The sequence below is a fragment of the Triturus cristatus genome, chromosome 3_2 (assembly GCF_964204655.1).
Source record: "Triturus cristatus chromosome 3_2, aTriCri1.1, whole genome shotgun sequence".
In the NCBI taxonomy this organism is placed as follows: Eukaryota; Metazoa; Chordata; class Amphibia; order Caudata; family Salamandridae; genus Triturus; species Triturus cristatus.
Window position 1 is genome coordinate 781,517,624 of NC_140584.1, and position 23,110 is coordinate 781,540,733.

The 23,110-nt window shown below is 46.3% G+C and overlaps 1 protein-coding gene across 1 annotated transcript in view; it reads right to left on the reverse strand.

Moving 5' to 3' along the window:
* Positions 1-23,110, reverse strand: part of LOC146858121 (lectin-like) — a 91,031-nt gene that overhangs the window by 33,747 nt on the left and 34,174 nt on the right. Inside the window, exon 2 of the mRNA XM_085646888.1 lies at positions 17,265-17,355. Coding sequence (XP_085503014.1) covers positions 17,265-17,346 — 82 coding nt within the window. The 5' untranslated portion in view covers positions 17,347-17,355. The remainder of the gene's footprint in view (positions 1-17,264; positions 17,356-23,110) is intronic.

The following is a 23,110-nucleotide window of genomic DNA, read 5'->3' on the forward strand; positions in this document are numbered from 1 at the left end:
ACCCTGCAGTGCTGAATACTCTTGCCTACCCTGAAATGCTGAGGGCTTTTGTCTACCCTGTAGTGTCAGGGGCTTTTTTTCTACCCTGCAGTGCCAAGGACTCTTGTCTACCCTCCAGTTCCGAGGACTCCTTACTGTCCTGCAGTGCTGAAGGCTCTTGCCTACCGTGCAGATTCATAGGCTCTTGCTTACCCTACAGTGACGAGGGCTCCTGTCTACCCTGCATTGCAGAGTGCGCTTTTCTTCCCTGGAGACCCAAGGGCACTTGTTTAACCTATAATAGCGAGACCTCTTCTCTATCCTGCAGAGCAGACAGCTGTTTCCTATCCTTTGGTGCCGAGAGATCTTACCTACCTTGCAGTTCCGAGAGCTCTTGTCTACACTGCAATAACAAAGCCTCTTTTCTACCTTGCAGTGACAAGGGCTCTTATCTACCCTAGACTGCCAAGGACTCTTATCTACCCTACAGTGCCAAGGACTCTTGTCTACCCTACAGTTCCAAGGACTTCTTACTATCCTGCAGTGCTGAAGGCTCTTGTTTACCATGCAGATTCATAGACTCTTGCTTACCCTGCAGTGATGAGGGCTCCTGTCTACCCTGCATTGTGGAGGGCTCTTGCCTAACCTGCAGTACTGAGGGCTGTTGTCTACAGTGTGGGGCTAAGGACTCTTGTCTACCCCGCAGTGCTGAGGGCTCCCGCCTACCCTGCAAAGCCAATGGCTCTTACCTACTCTGCAGTGCAAGGGCTATTGTCTACTCTGCAGTACCAAGGTCTCTTGTCAACCTTGCAGTGCTGAGGGCTCCTGTCTGTTCTGCACTGCAGCGGGCTCTTGTCTATTCTGCAGTGCTGACTGCTCTAGTCTACCCTGCAGCGCCGAGGGCTGTAGTCAACCCTTCAGTGCAGAGGGCTCTTGACTACCCTGCAGTGCTGAGGGCTCTTGACTACCCTGAGGCGTAGAGGGCTCTTGTCTACCCTACAGTTCCAAGGAATCCTTACTATCCTGCAGTGCCGAAGGTTCTTGCCTACCGTGCAGTGCTGAGGACTCTTGTCTACCATGCAGATCCATAGGCTCTTTCCTACCCTGCAGTGCTGAGAGCTCCAGTCTACCCTGCATTGCGGAGGGCTCTTTTCCACTCTGCAGTGCTGAGTCCTCTTGTCTACCCTGCAGTACTGAGGGCTCTTGTAAACTCTGCAGTGCCAAGGTCTCCTGTCAACCCTGCATTGCTGAGGGCTCCTGCCTACCCTGCATTGCATAGGGCCCTTTTCTTCTCTGCAGTGCCAAGAGCTCTTGTCTGCTCTGCAGTGCCAAGGTCTCTTGTCAACCCTGCAGTGCTGAGGGCTCTTGTCTGTCCTGCACTGCAGCAGGATCTTGTCTATTCTACAGTGCAGAGGGCTTTTGTCTACCCTGTAGCATGAGGGCTCTCATCTACCCTACAGCACATAGGGCTCTTTTCTACCCTACAGCACTGAGGGCTCTTGTCAACCCTGCAGTGCTGAGGGCTCTTGTCCACCCTGAAGCACTGAGGACTCTTGTCTACCCTGCATCACCGATGGCTCTTGTCAACCTGGCAGTGCTGAGGGTTCTTGTCTATCGTGAAGTGCAGAGGGCTTTTGTCTATGCTGAAGTCTCAACGGTGCTTGTTTACACTGTAGTAGCGATATCTCTTGTCTATCCTGCAGTGCAGACAGCTTTATCCTATCCTGCGGTGCTGAGAGATCTTACCTTCCTTGCAGTTCCGAGGGCTCTTGTCTACCCTGCAATTCCAAAGCCTCTTGTCTACTCTGCAGTGCCAAGGGCTCTTGTCTATGCTGCAGTGCCGAGGTCTCCTGTCTACCCTGCAGTGCTGAGTACTCTTGCCTACCCTAAAATGCTGAGGGCTTTTGTCTGCCCTGCAGTGTCGAGGTCTCTTGTCTACCCTACAGTTCCAAGGACTCCTTACTGTCCAACAGTGCTGAAGGCTCTTGCCTACTGTGCAGATCCATAGGCTCTTGCTTACCCTGCAGAGACGAGGGCTCCTGTCTACCATGCATTGCAAAGGGCTCTTTACTACCCTGGAGTCCGAAGGGTGCTTGTTTGCACTGTAGTAGCGAGAGCTCATCTACCCTGCAGTGCAGACACCTCTTTCCTATCCTATGGTGCCAAGAGATTTTACCTACCTTGCAGTTCAAGAGCTCTTGTCTACACTACAAATCCAAAGTCTATTTTCTACCCTGCAGTGCCAAGGGCTCTTGTCTACCCTACAGGGCCAAGGACTCTTGTCTACCCCACAGCTCCAAGGACTTCTTACTATCCTGCAGTGCTGAAGGCTCTTGCCTACTGTGCAGATCCATAGACTCTTGCGTACCCAGCAGTGACAAGGGCTCCTGTCTACCCTGCAAATCCAATGGCTCTTTTCTACTCTGCAGTGCAAGGGCTATTGTCTACTCTGCAGTGCCAAGGTGTCTTGTCAACTCTGCAGTGCTAAGGGCTCCTGTCTGTTCTGCACTGCAGCGGGCTCTTGTCTATTCTGCAGTTCCGAGGGTTATTGTCTACCCTGCAGCACCGAGGGCTGTAGTGGACCCTTCAGTGCTGAGGGCTTTTGACTACCCTGCAGTGCTGAGGGCTCTTGACTATCCTGAGGTGTAGAGGGCTCTTGTCTACCCTACAGTTCCAAGTAATCTTTACTATCCTGCAGTGCTGAGGAATCTTGTCTACCATGCATATCCATAGGCTCTTTCTTACCATGCAGTGATGAGAGTTCCTGTCTACCCTGCATAGCGGAGGGCTCTTGTGTGCCATGCAGTACTGAGGGCTCATGTCTACTCTGCAGTGCCAAGATCTCTTGTCCACCCAGCATTGTTGAGGGCTCCTGTCTACCCAGCATTGCAGAGAGCTCTTTTCTACTCTGCAGTGCAAAGAGCTCTTGTCTACTCCACAGTGCCAAGGTCTCTTTTCACCCTGCAGTGCTGAGGGCTCTTGTCTGTCCTGCACTGCAGCTGGTTCTTGTCTATTCTGCAGGGCAGAGGGCTTTTGTCTACCCTTTAGCATGAGGGCTCTCATCTACCCTGCAGCACATAGGGCTCTGGTCTATTCTGAAGTGCAGAGGGCTTTTGACCACCCTGTAGCATGAGGGCTCTCATCTACCCTGCAGCACATGGGGCTCTGGTCTATTCTGCAGTTCAGAGGGCTTTTGTCTACCCTGTAGCACGAGGGCTCTCATCTACACTGCATCACATAGGGCGCTTGTCTACCCTACAGCGCTGAGGGCTCTTGTCAACCCTGCAGTTCTGAGGGCACTTGTCCTACCTGCCAAGCCAAGGGCTCTTGTGTACTCTGCAGTGGTAAGGGCTCTTGTCTACCCTGAAGCACTGAGTACTCTTGTCTACCCTGCATCACCTATGGCTGTTGTCAACCTGGCAGTGCTGAGGGTTCTTGTCTACCCTGAAGCGCAGAGGGCATTTGCCTACCCTTAAGTGCCATGGGCTGTTGTTTACCCCGTGGTGTTGAGGGCTCGTTTACCCTGCAGCACTGATTAATCTTGTCTACCCTGCATCGCTGATTGCTCTTGTCAACCTGGCAGCGCAAAGGGTTCTTGTCTAGCCTGAAGCGGAGAGGGCTTTTGTCTATGCTGAAGTCTCAAGGGTGCTTGTTTACACTGTAGTAGTGAGAGCTCTTGTCTATCCTGCAGTGCAGACAGCTCTATCCTATCCTGCGGTGCTGAGAGATCTTACCTTCCTTGCAGTTCCGAGGGCTCTTGTCTACCCTGCAATTCCAAAGCCTCTTGTCTACCCTGCAGTGCCAAGGACTCTTGTCTATGCTGCAGTGCCGAGGTCTCCTGTCTACCCTGCAGTGCTGAGTACTCTTGCCTACCCTAAAATGCTGAGGGCTGTTGTCTACCCCATGGTGCTGAGGGCTCTTTTTTACCCTCCAGTGCAGAGGGCTCTTGCCTAACCGGCAGTACTGAGGGCTGTTGTCTACCCTGTGGGGCTAAGGACTCTTGTTTACCCCGCAGTGCTGAGGGCTCCCGCCTACCCTGCAAAGCCAATGGCTCTTTTCTACCCTGCATTCCCAAGGGCTCTTGTCTACCCTTCAGAGCGGGGGGCTCTTGTCAACCCTGCAGTGCCGAGGGCTCTTGCCAAACCTGCAGTACCAAGGGCTCTTCTATACCCTGAACCACAGAGGGCTCTTGTCTCCCTTGTAGTGACAAGGGCTCTTGTCCACACTGCAATGCTGTGGGCTCTTGCCGAGCTGGCAGCAGAGAGGACTCTTATCTACCCTGCAGTGCCGAGGAATGTTACCTACCCTGTGGTGCTGAAGGCTCTTGTCTACCCTGCAGAGCCAATAGCTATTTTCTGCGCTGCAGTGCAGAAGGCTCTTAACCATCCTGAAGTACCAAGGGCTCTTGTCTACTCTGCAGTGCAGAGGTCTTCTGCCATCCCTGCAGTGCCGAGGATTCTTGCCAACCCTGCAGTGCCAAGGGCTCTTGTCTACTCTGCACTGCCAAAGGTTTTTCACTACCCTGTATTGCCGAAAGCTCTTCTCTACCTTGCAGTACCAAGGGCACTTGTCCACACTGCAGCACTGATTAATTTGGTCTACCAGGCAGTGCTGTGGGCTCTTGTCTTCCCTGCAATGATGAGGGTTCTTATCTACCCTAGAATGCTAAGGGCTCTTCCCTACCCTGGAGCAGTGAGGCCTCTGTCTATCCAGCAATGCCATGTCCTCTTCTAAACCCAGTAGTGCAGATGGCTCTTCTCTACCCTGCACCACCGCGAGCTCTTGTCAACCCTGCAGTGCAGAGGGGTCTTGCAAACCCTACAGTGCTAAAGGCTCTTGTCTATCCTGTATTGCCGAACACTCTTCTCTAACCTGACCACAGAAGGCTCTTGCCAACCCTGCAGCGCTAAGGGCTCTTGCCCACGCTGCAGCCCTGAGAGCTCTTCTCTACTCTGCAGCACCAATGAATCTTATCTGCTGGCAGTGCTTTGGGCTCTTGTCTTCCCTGCAGTGATGAGGGCTATTATCCACCTAGAATGCTGATGGCTCTTCCTTACTCTGGAGCAGTGAGGCCTCTTTTCTATCCAGCAATGCCATGGACTCTTCTCACCCTGTAGTGCAGAGGGCTCTTGTCTATCCTGTAGCGCTGAGGGCTCTTGTCTACGCTGCACTGCTGAGGACTCTTGTCTACCCTGATCCACCGAGGGCTCCTGTCTACCCTGGAGCACCGTGGGCTCCTGTCTACCCTGAAACACCAAGAGCTCCTGTCTACCCGGAAGGGTCAAGGGATCTTATCTACCTGGCAACGCCAAGGGCCTTATCTAACCAGAAGTCCCAAGGGCGCTTGTTTACCCTGTAGTAGCAAGAGCTCTTGTCTATCCTGCAGTGCAGACAGCCCTTTCCTATCCTGCGGTGCTGAGAGATCTTACCTACCTTGCAGTTCTGAGGGCTCTTGTTTACCCTTCTATTCAAAAGCCTCTTGTCTACCCTGCAGTGGCAAGTGCCTTTGTCTATGCTGCAATGCCGAGGGCTCTTGTCTATCCTGCACTGCAGAAGACTTTTGTCTACCCTGAAATGCTGAGGGTTTTGTCTGCCCTGAAGTGCCATGGGCTCTTATTCACCCTGTGTTGCCAAGGGCTCCTGCCTAACCTTCAAAGCCAATAGCTCTTTTCTACCCTGCAGTGCAGAAGGCTGTTTTATACCCTGCAGTACTGAGGGCTCTTGACTACACTTCAGCACCAAAGGCTCTTGTCTGCCCTGGAGTGCTAATGGCTCTCGTCTAGTCTGCAGTACTGAGGGCTCTTGACTACACTTCAGCACCAAAGGCTCTTGTCTGCCCTGGAGTGCTAAGGGCTCTCGTCTAGTCTGCAGTACTGAGGGCTCTTGACTACACTTCAGCACCAAAGGCTCTTGTCTGCCCTGGAGTGCTAAGGGCTCTCGTCTAGTCTGCAGCACTGAGGGCTCTTGACTACACTTCAGCACCAAAGGCTCTTGTCTGCCCTGGAGTGCTAAGGGCTCTCGTCTAGTCTGCAGTACTGAGGGCTCTTGACTACACTTCAGCACCAAATGCTCTTGTCTGCCCTGGAGTGCTAAGGGCTCTCGTCTAGTCTGCAGTACTGAGGGCTCTTGACTACACTTCAGCACCAAAGGCTCTTGTCTGCCCTGGAGTGCTAAGGGCTCTCGTCTAGTCTGCAGTACTGAGGGCTCTTGTCAACCCTGTAGTGCATCAGCACTATTATAATATTATGTCCTTATTTCTACACTTATAGTGTGAGACGTCCTGTGATGTGTCATGAGGGTTAATATGTCATGGAATACTATTACCTGTGTTCTCAGTGATGTTAACTTTTATACGATGTAATTTCCCTAGACATAATGTCAGGTTTTGGAGGGTGCATGATGTCAGATCCATTGCCTGCATGTTTTTCTGAATATTTCTTTCACATTTTATTTATTTATATGTGCCATCTTTTCTTGTAAGCAAAATGAATACTAAGCAGATCAATATGATTATGTCTGAATCATCGCAGTCTTCTTTACCTATGAACCTTTGTGAAGTTACTCAATTACTCATTTGAGCCCTTTGCGAAGTTTCTCAGTTCCCTCTCCTTTACATGTTGTTAGTTTTTTGGTGGATATTTTGGTAGACATGACGGATAGCTGGGGTTCTGGCGTCGTCCAGGTGCGGACGGGCGCCGAAGGGTGCAGACAGGCTTGCCTATGGTGCTCCTACTGCATGCATCGGATCCCTGCTGTGCTTTTTATAGGCGCCTCCAAAGGAGATACACCTGGACTGCCAGCCTGCCTAAAATGGCGGCAGTGCAGTGGCAAACCAGTAAATTACATCTCTGACTCTCTCCGCACAATCAGAGGAGTACCATGGCGGACCGGAGAGCCATAGAGCCTTCAAGCATAAGTAATGGGGCCTCTCTTTATTAAAATGCAGCACAGATTAGAAATGACACAGCGAGTGTTTAAAATATAAAGAATGCAGAGCACTTGCCCTGCAGTAGCTATGCCTCTGTGTCCTGCTGTGATTTTTCCACTCCACAGGACTGATTTTCAAACCAAAGTGACAATGCCACCAAATTTACAGTCTTTGTAAAGTTCATGGACCTCCTTGAAGAGTAAAGATTTCGCTCCTCTCCACAATAAACAGCAAGAAAGGAGGACTGGGGAAGCTTCGCAGAAAGATCAATGAGGCCTCGGTTTAAAGTTCTTCGGCGTGGGCAGGCACACACGTTTTATTCTTTCCTCTTTTCGTATTAGGTTTTTAAATTGCAAGCAATTCAGGTTATGAGAACGCTTGCGTAGCTTTATAATTCTAAATGTGTTTGCCTTATTTTTATGATTCTATGGCACAGATTAACAAAAGCTTCACACAGCACAGCGCCCAAAGTTGTAGTGCTGCGCAGGAAAGGAGGAAAGCACTATATGTACAAAGAGAGCACCCTCTCGTCACCTCTCCCTAGCGCCCGCTGCTGAGCACCACGCATACATCTTCATGCCATAGTGCAAGGATGTGTGCGTGAGTCTAGTATAGTTTTTTTTACTGGAAGTGTGCCCTTCCAGTACAAAATACAGCACCTAGATAAACCTTAAAACTTTTCCCCACTTTAGATGTGGGCTGTGCAGTGCAGCACACATGCAAAGTGGGAAAAGTTAAGAGAAATAAAAGACTTCTCCTTAATGCCTGTTTCAAAGTGGTGTTAATTGCCAGAGAAAAACCCAGTCTACTATTGCTAGTAGTAAGGTTTTGTTCCAAAAATCAAGAGTGGTTGGATGGGAACACCCATGTTCTACACATAGAATATCCACCAGATGCAGAGTTATGCATTACTTTTAGGCAACTTTCCAGCGCGAAACAAGTTTCATGCTAGAAAGTAAATCCAATTAAAACATTATGCGCAGGTTTGCGTCACTTTTGGGATACAGGCCCAGTGCCAAATGTTTGTTAATCTGGGCCCAAGCATTCATACATTCTTCCATGGCAACTGCCATTTGCAGTTTGACCACTTGTTTCAATCTCAATGCGTTTTGCATCATATTGAAGGTATGTTTATGACAAATCTGTTTAGTAGAAGTCAGAGAGGCAGGAAAGAGCGCTGACAAAGAATTATCAGAAGTAGAAAAAGAAGTAGGAGAGGCAAATGTTATAAGAAGAGGAGCAGAACCAGCAAGAGGAGGAGGACAATCCCTAGGAGAAGGTGAAGGAGTGTTTTTGTGCGATCTCCTTAATTTACACTTAATATGCCTATATGGTATTAAATATTAATGTGCGTTAACTCTTCATCCACCGTCTCAGCCCACTTCTTGATATCGTGAGGTGTGTTCATCTTCCTGAAAGGTACTCTGACTTCCATCTCACATAAAATAGAATTTAAAAACACATGGACCTGGAACACCCTAAACAAAACCATGCAATGTCTTTTAGGTGTAAATTACCTAATCAAACTTATTTTAATGGCTTGTTGATTTATAGGATTCCTAGCTCAAAAGCAAGTTTCTTAGAAAACTTGGGTGACACACTTGAATCCTTAATGCAGCTAGCAAATTTGACTCTTTCAGGGGATTTTAACTTTTATTTAGAAGATGTTAATAAGAAAGAGAGCAGCTGATGGATATCTTAAACAGCTTCAATCTTACCGAACAGGCGACGTGCCGAACGACACTTTCTCTAACATAAAATACATCATAAAGAAAACATTCCAGTTTTGGAACTTTCAAGCAAATATATAACTTCATGTCACTAAGTATAGTCATTTTTTATTCACAGCTCCTTGATAAGATAAGTACTATGACATTGTTAATGCTTTTCTTTACAATGTTTAATTAATGTTTATAATGTTTTACAGGTTTGGAGACACCCTTGATTAGTTGTGGTGTGCCTCCTGAACATTGCTGGTCCCAACCGTGCACCTTCTTGATTTCTTGCATGAGTTGCATTTGCCAAGGCTAGTTGGTGCTCCTGCCGGACACCGACTCCTCACTACTCAATATCCTTCATGGGACAGCTTGAATCCGGGTCCTGGTCATCCTCAGCGTCGTCTGGTCCTCACAGCTGCAAAGTCAAGGTCACCGTGATCTTACCTGAAGCACCCGACATCAACGGGCATCCATCTTCCAAGTCTCCTGGTCACCACTGAGTGACATAGACTCTGTCCCCTCTGCTTTCAGGTATTCCTCTTCAAGAATCCATGTTTGCATTCCTCCGGACACTTTCTGCTCTTCTAGCAGCAGCTCTTTCCTGAAGTCCTCCACTGGGTTCGAGGCGGTTTCCGACGTCACTTCACACCTAAGCACCCATCGTCCCTAGGATAGGTAACTTGGATACCACGGTATCCATGGGTGGGGTGGCTCTCCAACCTTCTGTCTTCCACAGGGTTTCTTCAGGTTTTACTGGGAAGGGTTTCTAACCTTTAAAAATCCTACCATGACTTGCACATAGACTTGTACGGAGCATGCGGTCGTGTTCACACACAGCACATGCTCTGCGTGGGGACCCTATCTACTTACCTTCGGTGGTTCTGTGGGTCCCCAGCAATTCTATGTCCTCTCAACATTGTCTTGACTCAAGTTCTTATACCACTTTCTTATATATATGGTTTGGTCCCCCCCTGGAGCCCACTCTGTATTTGTGCTATTTACTATGATTTCTTTGCTTTATTAATGTGTGCTCTGTGTCTATCTCCATGTGGGAGATACTGTAACGTACTAGATAGTGTTATATAATAAATACATATTCATAAATACTTTGCGTGGGTCTTTTTCATTTAGTCTATACTATAAGATTGCATTTTGGTAAAACAAGCTGCTTTACACTCCTCCAAGACTAAGCCTGAAGGCTGCTCTCCGCAGCTAACACTTGAATAGCTTTCAAGGTTGTCTGTAACTTCTTAAATCCCCATAAAGGTTGTCTGGACTGGTGCAAGGCGCCCTTGTACATTAGTGGACATCATATACCAGGCCAGCTTCTCAAAGTGCTCAAGGGGGCAATTTGCAAAGTCATGGACTCAGAAAAGGGGTTTGTGAGTAATGTCTTCCTAACAAAGAAGAAGGACAAGTGTTGCGACCCGTAACAAACTTGAAGGAATTAAAAAGGTTTTTGGTTTACCGGCACTTCAAGATGGAAGGGATCCATCTTCTGAGACATTTTACAAGACAAAGACTGGCTTGGGAAGTTAGATCTGAAGGACGCCTGCTTCTCAATTTCCATGTATCTGGATTCACAGAAGTCTTTACGGTTCAGCTGGAGAGGTATTTTTTACCAGTTCCCCTGTCTTCCCTTTCGTCTGTCATCAGCCCTTTGGCGCTTCACCAAGTTACTGTGCCCTGTAGTTGCTTTCTTGAGAAATAGGGAAGTACGATAATTGATTTTCCAGAAAAAATATTACTGATGTCTCACGATTAGTGGGAATCTCTGAAGCGCATGAAGTGGTCAACGGATCTCTTGGAGGCCTTAGGACTCATTACTAATGTGAAGAAGTCACTCATGACTCCAACACAGGAAGTTAAATTTCTGGACTTTCAAGAGGATACCGATAGGACCCAGCTTTGTCTCCCTCAGAAAAAATTGACAAAGATCAAGAAAGAGGTAGCCACATTCTAGCGAAGGAAGTGGTGACTTTGAGGGGTCTAACAAGAGTGGTAGGGCTTTTGTCATCCTCAATTCAGGCCGTTTCTCCAGGCCCTTTGCATTACAGGTTTCTCCAGAGACTAAAAACCCTGGGTTTGAGTAAGGTCTTTGGTATGCAGATGTAATTCCCCTGTCCCAGGAGGCTTTGAAAGGAACTACAATGATAGTTGAGCAACCTTGAGAGCTGAAACAACAAAGCATTATATGGAATGTTCATGAATTTACTGTAGAGTCAGATGCAAACAACCTAGGTTGGGGAGCAAGATTAGGAGAGATAGATACTGGGGGACAAATGGTCCAAGGAGGTGCTGTCCGTTCACATAAATAGTTTGGAGATGTTAGCAGGGCTGAATACTTTGATGAGTTTCAGGTCTGTTTTAGCAGACAGTGTGCTATTGATTTGGATGGACAATGTCACGCCTATATCTTATATCAATTGTCTAGGGGGAGCAAGATCGAAACAACTCATTGATCTAGCGAGGGGACTTTGGTACTTTTGTCATGATTAGAACATTTTCTTGAAAGCGGAGTTTATCCCAGGTCATCAGAACAAGTGAGCAGATTAACAATGGGCCTATGCACACGTCGACCGTGTATGCAGAGCAATTTCTCTGTATCAAAACTTCTCACAGGTTGGTGATACAGTGTTACACAGTAAATTACACATGCAGAAGAACACTCAGGATTATTATTTGTTCTTATTAATTCAGAACGACTGCCCAGCCAACACGTGTTTTGTCTGGGGAATACCCCAAGACTTCTTCAGGGCTTGCAGGCAAGTAAAAAGTCCTGGGCGATCTCTCTGCCTGTGGTACGTCCGTCCCCGCTGCACTTCCGGTTTATCCCTCGGTCGTCAGAACGTGCAGCGCACTCGCTGCTTCAGGCCACAATCTACAGATATCCTCCTCGGCTCTCCCTGCCCGAACCCAAACCGTGCTTACAACTGGAGCATCTTGCCAGTCACTAAGGCTCACCACAAAGAGTGAAGCCCAAACTCGGCTCCACCATATGGTCCACAGATCCGGACCAAACACAATTTTAGAGTTCAGACTTTCCCACACCAGCCGGGATGGAAGTGCAACCGGCAGAGAGATCGACCCTGACTTTATACTTGCCTACAAGCCCTGACGAAGTCTTGGGGTATTACCCAGATGAAACACGTGTTGGCTGAGCAGTCGTTCAGAATTTAAAACAACAAATAATACTCCTGAGTGTTCTTCTTCATGTGCAATTTACTGTGTAACACTGTATCGCCAACCTGTGAGAAGTTTTGATACAGAGAAATTGCTCTGCATACACCGTCAATGTGTGCATAGGCCCATTGTTGTTTTGTTGACCTTGTGTCTGTTTTCAGGGGTTCAGGGTTATCCCCCACCTGTGGCACCGTCTCACATTCATTGTAGCTACATACTAACGCACACCCGTTGCAGGCGCCATTGCCTCCCACATACGTTGAAACCCTGTCCCTTGGTGTGAGCAGATTGGAACTCAAGATTCTTGAGGAACACCAGCGACTATAAGCTGAGTCCAGTGTATTTTAGGAAGATTCAGGAATTGTGAGGTCCCTTTCAGGTACATCTGTTTGCCAGCAGATTAAAATTGCAGGTGGAACGGTATTACAGCTGGAGGTCAGATCCCAAATCATTGGCAGTGGACACTTTAGTACAGGTTTGGAACGGAGAGATTTGCTACGAGTTCCCTTCTTTCGCTCTGATGCAGAGGGTGTTGTCAAAGGTCCAGAGGGAAAGATGCAGCATCGTTTTGGTAACTCTGTTTTGTAACTGGCAAGTCAGGTTCCCTGGAGTAATGGAGCCAGCTGTGGAAGTTCACCTTTTATTTTCTAGAAAGTCCAGGCCTTTTGGAAGAGCAGGAAGGAGAGGAGCACCCCTTAGTGCTAGAAGGAAACTTGAACCTTTTTGTTTAGCGGATTTCAGGAGATCTGGTGATACCCTGGCCTTTCGGGAGAGGCTTAGAATCCATTGGTTGAGTCATGGGCACATGGGCACTAGGTACCAGGAAAAGACACATAGGAGAGTGGAGAAAGGTGTGCAGTTGGTGCTTGGAGAGTAATTTGGATCCAGTGGATGCTCCTACAGTAGAAGTGACAAACTACCTTGCAGAACTGTTCAAATCAGGCTTGTCTTAAAGAATTGTTAACTGCTACAAAACTGGTGTTTCTGCAATACATTCCTTGATAAATAACTTTGCTATTGGCAGCAATCCTTTGCTTCGCAGAGTGATGAAGGGTAAAAGACTTAGGCAACCGCCTAGGGCTAGGTACGATTCTCTGTGGAATGTAAATCTTATTTTTGACCTTTTAGTCTCCTGGCCTGATAATTCCTATCTTTCTAGCAGATAAATATTGCAGAAGTTAGCAACTCTACTCTGTCTAATCTCTTTTAGAAGAGTCTCACATATTGAGGCATTAGAAATTTGCAATAGATTTTATTCCCTGGATGAGGTCTACTTTGAGATCTGGAAAAGGACTAACACCATGTCTGTAAACATATTTTATGCCTTTTCAATGACTGCAAGAAATTGTGTGTGGTGAGTTGTGTGAGGCGGCCTTATAAACACAGAATGCTGGAATTTAGACCAGATGTAGAGGATCAGTTATTAATTTCCTATGTAAAGCTAATAGGGCAGTTTCAACAGCTACTATTTCATGGTGGGTAAGAGCCATGCTGTTGAAAGCAGGAACTGATTTGTTCAAATTCGGGACACACTCTTCTAGGGGTACTTTGGCCAGTTAAATGCTTTGGGCAGGTGGTACACTTACAAACATTCTGAGAGCTACAGACTGGTCAAGTGCTGGCACATTTGTGAGCTTTTATCTTAAACTGGTGGAGCATGAGAGGAGTGCGGCACTGGGGAGTTGTAAACATGCATAATGGTAGCCTCCAGTCTTGAAATGAAATGGTGATTCTCCAATTAACATGTAAATGGAAGCTTGATTTAGTTTAAGACAATCGAGGCTAACATGATCCCTCCCACCACTCCTAATTGGTTTACTTTCATTTGTATTACAGTTGTGAACATGATTTATTGTCATTGTGTCATTAACTTGATATTTTGGTTTCAGAGGTAAATGACTATTTACTTCAGAAAGATTTTTTGGGGTACCATGTGGTTTCTTTTTTCTTTCTTTTAACTCTTTGCAGTAAGAATTATTTCCAGTCAATCCGAGGGACATCTTTTGTTTTGGTCGCATCCCAAAAGAGGACTATACTTAGTGACATGGAGTTATTTATTTTCTTGAAAGTTCTAAATCTGGAATATTTTGTTTATGATATATTCTATGTTCTTCAAAGGGCTGCACGTTGGGCCAGCAATAAAAGGTTATTGCATAATGTTAGCCTTGTTGTCTTTCATAAAATCAAGATTCTCTTTGCATGTTAACTGGAGGATCACAACTCTCTGCTGTGTCTGCTCTGGGAAACCGACAACAGAACTGATCTCAGATTCACAGATCTATGTATTCTGGGCCATGAGTCCCTGCACCTGTGAGGCACCTTTGTACTGGAAAAAGAAGGGATAACTGAAGCACCTTTAATCTATGCGGTTTTTCTATCCTTTCTTTAAAGAAGAGTTATTTTCCAAGTTCATTGTTAAATATGAACCAGATCTAGAGTCCTTTGTGGCTATCTAGTTTTTAATCAGCGTTTGGAGCTAGGCGTGTTCTAGTCTGCTAAGAGATGGTGGTTCCTTAGGACAGCTCCAGAACCGCTGCCTGGTCCTGTCCCGCTGGAGGAGTTGAGGTAGACCAGGTAGTGCGTCATCCTTAGGTGCGGTGCACGCCATTTCTATGGCATTTGGGAGGTTTGGCCTCTGATGCCTAATGGGGCACCGCGTGTAGGAAACCATTTACGATTTGGTTGTATTCTGTATTTTACTCCCACTGAGTAAAATATACAAGGCCACAGACAACACTACCTGTCTACATCCTTCCACTGCCTGAATACACAAACCCCAGACAACACTAAATGCCTACATCCTCCCACTGACCAAATACAGAAACTCCCAGTTGACACTAACTGCCTACATCCTTCCACTGCCCATAAACACAACCCCTTAGACTACACTAACTGCTTACATCCACCCACTGCCCGAATACACAAACCCACAGACTCTAAACTGTCAACATCCTCCCGCTGCCTGAATACACAGCCCCCAGACTACACTTACTGTTGGAATTCTCCCACTGTCCAAATGCACAAACCCCTAGACGACACTCACTGTTGACATCCCTCCCACTGCCCGAATCTACAAACCCACAGACGACAATAACTGCCCACATGCTCCCACTGATCAAATACACAACCCCCAGACTACATTTACAGTTGAAATTCTCCCCCTGCCCGAATACTCAAACCCGAAAATGACACTGACTGCAGACATTCTCCCACTGCCCGAATACACAAACCCCCAGATGACACTAACTGCTGACATCCCCCCCACTGCTGGAATACACAAACCCACAGACGACACTAAACGTTCAACATCCTCCCACTGCCCAAATACACACCCCTCCAAAGTACACTTACTGTTGAAATTCTACCACTGCCCAAATACACAATCCCCAGACAACACTAACTGTTGACATCCCTCCCACTGCCCGAATCCACAAACCCACAGATGACACTAACTGCCCACATGCTCCCACTGATCGAATACACAACCCCCAGACTACACTTACTGTTGAAATCTCCCAATGCCCGAATACACAAACTGAAAATGACCTTGACTGCAGACATTCTCCCACAGCCCAAATACACAAACCCCCAGATGACACAATCTGCCCACATCCTTCCACTGCCCGAATACACAGCCCCCGGAGTACACTTACTGTTGAAATTCTCCCACTGCCCGAATATGCAACCCTGAAAACGACACTGACTGCAGACATCATCCCACAGCCCAAGTGCGCAAACCAACCTCAGGATTTCACCAGATCCACCGTGAGAAGCTTCTTCTGAGCCTATTAGCGTATCGTGATGCACACACGGCACCAGGGTCAAAAGTCAGCGCACCAAGGTCAACGAACACTCTTCAAACACAAACACGTTTTTGAGTGAGCCTAAAACTGTGGAAAGACAGAGCAGCAACGTGTCTTGGCAATGGCATGGATTTACAAAGAGTGAGCTTGGATGTGGGGCCATCCTGGAAGGGCGCCTGCTCCTGTTTTTTGAGTCCACCAAGGGTATAGGCAACAGCTACGACAGCAGAACTCCATTTTCAATAAAAATTTCCATCTATATTTAAAACTGCCATTAAGTGAGATTTTTGCTGTATGGTTATATTTTAATAGTCTGTGTTTTTTTTTTTGTGCAGATTTTTATAGCGCGAACTCGACCCGAAGGTATTGGAGCGCTTTACATGAGCACCGGGTACGTTACACAAGGACACATTCATTTTTAGGTCTCGTCTGACCCAGCGCATGCGCTGGTCTGGCGAGACTTATTGAGAGGGCTCCAAAAAGTGCTACCAGGCCAGCCTAGAGCCACAGTGCATGTGCGCGGGCACGCGCGCCACGCTTGATCGCGTTTACTTTCACTTTTGCGGACGCTTTGATGTTTGATCGCGATCACTTTCACTTTTGCGGCCGCACAGCCGCTTGGCATATCCAATAGGTCTCGCTTTTGGGACCTTATAAGTATTTAGTTATGCAACTGTTGCATGGCTAAACACTTATAAGGTCCCAAAGGCGAGACCTATTGGCTATGCCAATGCTTGTTTTTTTTGGTAGGTTAGCGTTTCCCTCTGTTCATCTTGGACCTTCAGAACATGTTCGCCAATGCTGTATATACAGCCCGGGTGGCGCAAGGCCCCACAAGACTCCTCTAATCCCTCATGTGAATAAACGCTCCATCTTGAGGGGCGCTGTCTACTGCTGCAACCCGCAGCCTTACAGTCTGATCAGCCATATACCATGCCAAAGCCAACTCGAGGGGCAAGGCGTCAGTTCAGTCAGTTAGTAAGGGACTCTTTTACCCACACGGCTGGTGTTCCTCTGACCTAAGATGGAAGCAGAGTGAAAAAGGGGCTGGAATTCCATTACTCACAATATCAGTAGTGAATGGATGACGTGGGCTGAACCAGTGACCCATGTTCCATGCTGGTTTGGGAGGAGATAAGATGTAATTGGTCATAAAATAGACCAATAAACAAAGATAACTGACTGCCACTCTGTGTATGTTGTATATCAATGTTTTTTAAAATAATTTTTTGGGGGAAAAACAAACGGTCTTGGCTAATGCCAGACCTAAAAGATATAGCAAATAAGCAAGACAAAGCATGTCTTCGAACAGCAAAAACACGAGAACAGTTTTTGTAAATAATGATACACATTTGTCCCAAAACTGGGAAACCAGTATCTGGGTAGCCACGCGCTTTCCAAGAAACGATATAATAAAAATAATAATGTGCAACGGTATTGGTAATGGGAATGTAAAATCAGCAAACCTAACAAAAGTAAATACAGCACTAAAACTACGCCAGAATCAAAAACATGCAACACCTCAGGCCTCTATCATATATACACCAAAACTAACTGTGCGTGAATCACCGTGGAGTGTGGTCAGTGCACAATGGCCTGTCACAAACCGCCTAGAAGGAGAGTGGTGTGGCTACGACGCTGTCTTTTACTTACCCCAACCTACAGTGAAGAAGAGGGTGACACAGAGCAGCTGAACCCTGGACATGGCACCGCCCAACCTCCTAGACTCTTCCATCCTCTGGACCTGTAAGAATGCGTGGAGGGCACACTTTATCAATAGTTGTGTTAGCGGGGCACACTCTGCCAAACAATATTACGTGTCACCCAATATCCACTTCTTACAAAACATTCTAACATGATCTTCAAAACTCACAACCAGCCAATTCTAAATCTTCCAAAAATTAAAAACATGTGTGAACGGAAAATTTTGATTTTTCCCAGCCTGGTGGGCAGAAAATCGGAATTTTATTAAGGACACGGAGGCCAAGATTATGCAAATCTCCTTTATTACCACATCTCAGCAGTAACAATGAAGAGAATATAGAACTTCAAGCAACATTCCGTTACAGTATATAGTCCATGAGCATGCAGCCATCTTCCTTCTTTGTCACGTGCTGCGAACAAGAAATAAACTCAGACAAACATGACTTCAAATTTGATGTGGAACAAATAACTCCTTCCTTTAACAATCCGTAGATGTCTTATTCTGAAAGAAAAAAGACACACCAGGTCAAAATGTAAAATCCCTCGGGAGGGTTAGAAAGTGGAGGGATAATCTTGGCCTCCGTGTCCTTAATAAAATCCACATTTTCTGCCCACCAGGCTGTGAAAAATCTACATTTTATGACACGACATGGAGGCCAACATTATGCAAGTTTAAAGTGAAGCAAGTACATTATCAATCACATTATTGATCGGTCTGAAATAACAATTCTTAAACATGTTTTAATTTGACCAGTCAGCAGCCCTAAGGATATCTTGGAGTCCTCCACCTAGCATAAAAGCTTTAGAAGCAGAAGCGCATCTGACAGAGTGTGCACCAAAAATAGAAACATCAACACCACTCTCACTCATAACTTCTTTAACCCATCTAGCAAGCGTGGGAGAAGAAACTGCACCATGAGCGGATCTGTGAGAAATCAACAGTTGAGTTCCAACTCCTCTGAGACTTACCGTTCTTACTCTTTGAGACAATTAACAACACATAGACTTTCATTAAGAGAAAGGAAAGGGTACAAAATAGAGGAAGACATAGTTTTGGTTCTTTTCTTAAGGTAAAAACAAACTTCCTCAGGCTGGTAAGCCCTGTTAGTAACATCTAATGCCTTAACATCTGAGGTTCGCCTGAAAGAAACCAAGCAAAGTAACACAGTAAGTTTATCGGAAATACACTTGAGAGAGAGGTTAATGTTATCTCCCCAAGAAGAAATACGTTGTAATACCAATTTAACGTCCCATAAGGCTGAGTATTTTGCAGTTGGAGGATTAAAAACGCGCATGCTTCTCATAATCTTTTTTGTTAAAAGATTTTGTCAAACTGAGACACCATCAACCAAGGAATGACCTGCAGGTATTGCTGATCTATAGACATTAACAGTTCTATAACTAAGGCCAGAAGCAAAAAAGTTCCGATAGATAGTTTACTATGTGAACTAAATCAGTTGAAACAGGATCGTAGTGTCGTTGAAGACACCAGCAAACCCATTTATTCCAAGCCAGTCGATATGCCTTCCTTGTTCCTGATGCCCAAGACTCAGATATGAGTTGGAATGCATAAGGCGAAAGGCCAGGGATTTGCCATTGTCGTCTGAAATCTTCCAGGCCGTCAGAATCAATAAACCTTGGTCTATGAGAGGATGTGATTCGCCATTTGGACCCAGGAGTAGTTCTCCGAAAGGAGGTATTAGAATTGGGAAGTCCACAGCCATATCCAAGATCAGAGGGAACCATGTCTGAGACCTCCAAAGGGGGGTTATCACCACCATGTTCTGAAGGTATCGGCAAACATGTAGAAGGAGACGAGGAAGCATGACAAATGGCGGGAAGGCATATGGGTTTAAGCCTTGCCAGTCCTGGAGGACGGCATCCACCCCTATTGCTTGAGGGTGCTGCTTCCAGCTGAAGAAATTCATTAATGGAGTATTCATTCTGTCTGCAAAAAGATCTGTCCCAAAGGGACCCCTCTTGTCTTGGATTGTCATGAATATCCCACTGTTTAATTTCCAGTTGCTGGAATCCCTGAAATTCCTGGAGAGCCAGTCCGCTACCCCATTGTTCAAACCAGGGATGTGTTCTGCTGTGACGGACAGTCCTATGTTCAGACAATAGCCCCAGAAAGCATTCGCTATTTCGGTAAGACACTTTCAATGTGTTCCCCCATCTTCTTGACGTTTCTCACTGCAGAGACATTGTCCATGCGTAGCATTATAGAGCACTTTATTGAGTTCTGGGTGAAACTCCAAACCACAAAGGAGCCTGCTAGGAGTTCCAGGCAGTTGATATGAAGTTCCTTCTCTTCGGGTGTCCAAAGACCTCCTGTTGAAGAGTTGCCACAAGTGGCACCCCAACCTTGTAGACTTGCATCTGATTCTATGATCAATTCTGGGGTTTCCCCAATAATGGCTCTGCTATTCCAGGCTTCTGGATTCTTCAACCACCAAGATAGTTCTCTCCTCAAATCTTTGTCTAAGCAAGTCATCTGAGTGTAAGAGAGAGTTGACTTCAGAGCTCTCGCTTTGAGTCTCTGTAGGGCCCTGTAGTGTAATGGGCCCGGAAAGATAGCCTGAATGGTTGAGGAGAGGAGATCCAGAATCCTGGCTAAATGTCTCAAGGGAATGACTCCAGAGAAAGGATCTTCCTGAGTTCTTTGCGGAGTTTCTATATCTTTCCCCTTGGAAGTTTCAGTTCTGCAGAAACTGTGTTCACCAAGAAGCCCAGAAATTGGGTTTCTTGAGTGGGCTTCTTGAGTTGGATTAGTGCAAGATGTTTTGGCATTTATCACAAAGCCTAAATGTTCCAGTAGGCGAATAGTTAGATTTGTATAGTGGGATACTGTTGTTTTGGACTGACCCATGATAAGGATATCGTCCAGATATATTATTAGTCTCACACCCCTTTCTCTTAACCATGCTACTACGGGGTGTAACACCTTGGTGAAGCACCATGGGGCTGATGACAGACCGAAGGGGAGAGTGCAGAGTTCCCAGAGTTTTCCTTCCCGCTTGAACTGGAGAAATTTCCTGTGAGGGGGCCAAATTGGAATGGTTAAGTATGCATCCTTTAGGTCTAGACGTGTCAACCAATCTCCCTTTCTCAATATGTCCCTTAGGAGGTGAATGCCCTCCATCTTAAAGTGGTGGTAAGATACCCACCCGTTTAGGTTTTTTTAAACTTATAATGGGTCTCTGTCCCTTGTCTTTCTTTTCTACCAAGAAAATATTTCTGATAAAACCTGTTTCTGAGCTCTCTACCGTAGCCCCTTTGGCTAGTAAGTTCCTTACTTCTTGAGATAGAAGCTTTCTCTGTTCTTGAGAGAAGGTTATCTCGCGAGGTCTCTTTGATTGAAAGGGGCTATCTGTAAACTCTATTTTGTAACCCTTCACAGTTTCTAGAACCCACGGGTCTTGAGTTACCAAGGTCCAGTTCCCAGAGAACAGTGCTAGTCTCCCTCCCACCTTTATAGGGGTATCTGAAAGGTCTTTCAATATTCCTACCTGCGGGGAATCCTCTGCTTCTTATCTCGCCTCGGAATGGTCTTCCCCTGCTTCTCTGTCTCTGAGGGAAGAACGGTTGGTTTGGATAAAAGGATGATTGGTGGAATCTTGAACCTCGTGCCAGAAAGGGTCATGAGGTAGATTGGCCCCGCATTCTCCCGGCCCTTCCAAAAATTTTGTCTTGGAAGACTTTTTTAATATCACGTTGCAACTTTTGGATTGAACTGAATGCGCTGACATATTTGGCCATATCGCGAATAAAATCCTCTCCAAAGAGGAGTCCCTGAGAGGTGGCTCGTCCGTCTTTGTTCGCTAGTTCTATGAGTTTAGGGTCAATTTTGAGGAGTACGCTTTTCCTGCACTCGTTAGAAATGACAGTGGTTGCGATGCCATGTAGGCAGATGGTTCGTTGCACCCATTCACGTAGCTCCTTAGAATCGATAGGAGTTCCCTCGATGTATGCGCTTTCGGCCGAATTAAAGATTTTGGTTAATGGTCCAATGGTGTCCAGAAGTCTGTCTTGACATGACCTTAAGCTCTTGTCTATGCCTTTTCTAGGGTCTTTTGCACCCTTGGAAATGAAAGCAACGACCTTATGGTCGAGTTCGGGGGTCATTGCAATATTATCTGGCAGAGGTGGGCGAGGACATTCCGACCTTAGTCTAGATCTGACTTCTTTGGGGATCTCCCTTCTGAGTCAGAAAGTAAAGTAGTCAGCTACATGTTGGGAAGGTAGCCATTTGGGAGAGAGGGGGTGTTTAATTAAAAGGGGGTCGAAAGAATTATCCCCGAAGGGGTCGATAATAGCCATTTTAGACCCTGAGGCCTTACTTGCCTCGTCAGTGTTGGCCGGTGTCTTGTCTTCCAGATCTTCAATGTCTGTGTCGAATCCTGATGAGCAAGAGAGATCTATCTCTGCCTCATCAGGTTCGTCACAGTCAATATGTACTGGGAGTTGGGAGCCTGAAAAGCGTGAATGAGCTGCTTGCCCTGTTTTCTTAGTCTTTTTAGCACCTTTAACAGTGTGATCTGGTGCAGCTCTTTTCTTGGGGGCCTTAACTGCCCCTTCTTTTGCGCCAAGAGTATGTGCTGTACTTGTAGAGGGCCATGCCCTTGACAGGGATTCAATTGTTTTATTAATAGTCTCATTGAATGAATCCATAGCTTTATCCATGGCCTTAGAGACCATTGACTCAATATTACTCTCTAGGTTGGTGTCAGTGTTGAGAGGCATTGTAAGAAATCCCCCCCCCCTTTTTTTTTTTAAATATAGTTAATTAAAGTGTAAGGATTAATAGGGTTATTCCCAAGGTAAACTTATAAAAAACCTATATGAATGGTAGGTAGAATAGGCTTCAAGGATTACCCTGAGGGGTTAATTTTATAAAGAATTGTGAAAATAGGGCTTACATTTCTTAGGTAGGGCGAGTCCGAGTGAATTTCCTGCTGGACGACGAGTAGAAACCGATCAAACCGCAGCAACTGCCAAGTGTTGACTGCGGTAGCTATGGTAACCACGCACGTCTCTTGCATGTGGGTTACCCCATGGGGCCTTTCCTTTAATAAATATCCCCTCTGGGGTACGCGATTGAAAGCGTACTTCGTAAAACGTTTCTGGTCGGCTCCCTTGAGGTGTAGGATCTCAACCTGAGTGCAGAGAAGAAATGGAGGTATTCTTTAAATTATTATCATCATCCCCTCCGCGGTACGCGATAAAAGCGTACCGCGGTAGGGGCACAAAGAATATTCCTTTTTACTGCCGTATGCGAGATAGCTCTCAAAGCGCTGACAGGGAGCGGGCGTGTGGCAGCATTGGCGTTCGTATGCCTGTTGCGCTCAGAGCGCTGGCAGGCAAGGGGATGCGGTTGTGTCTTTTAAATGGGCACAAGCCCAAAGGAAATAAATAATTAGGTCATGTCTCGGCAATGACGGGGGCAAGGGGGAAAGAAAAGAGAGAGGCACAAGCGATGGTAGTGCCGGTTGTTTAAAATCTAAAAGGTTATGTTCATAAAACCCTTAAAAGTATTTTTCAGACATTAAAGAGAGAAAAAACATTCAATTCGTATTTAGAAACACGCAAAGGTAGAAGCAATTGCGTAATAGGGTCAATAGTACGCAGGTATGCGACAAACAAACCAAAGGCAATCAAGCATACGCACAGCATAGGCACGAGTGAAAGGAGGGTACTTATCTTTCTGATCAGCAGCAACAAAGAAGGAAGATGGATGCATGCTCATGGACTATATACTGTAATGGAATGTTGCTTGAAGTTCTATATTCTCTTCA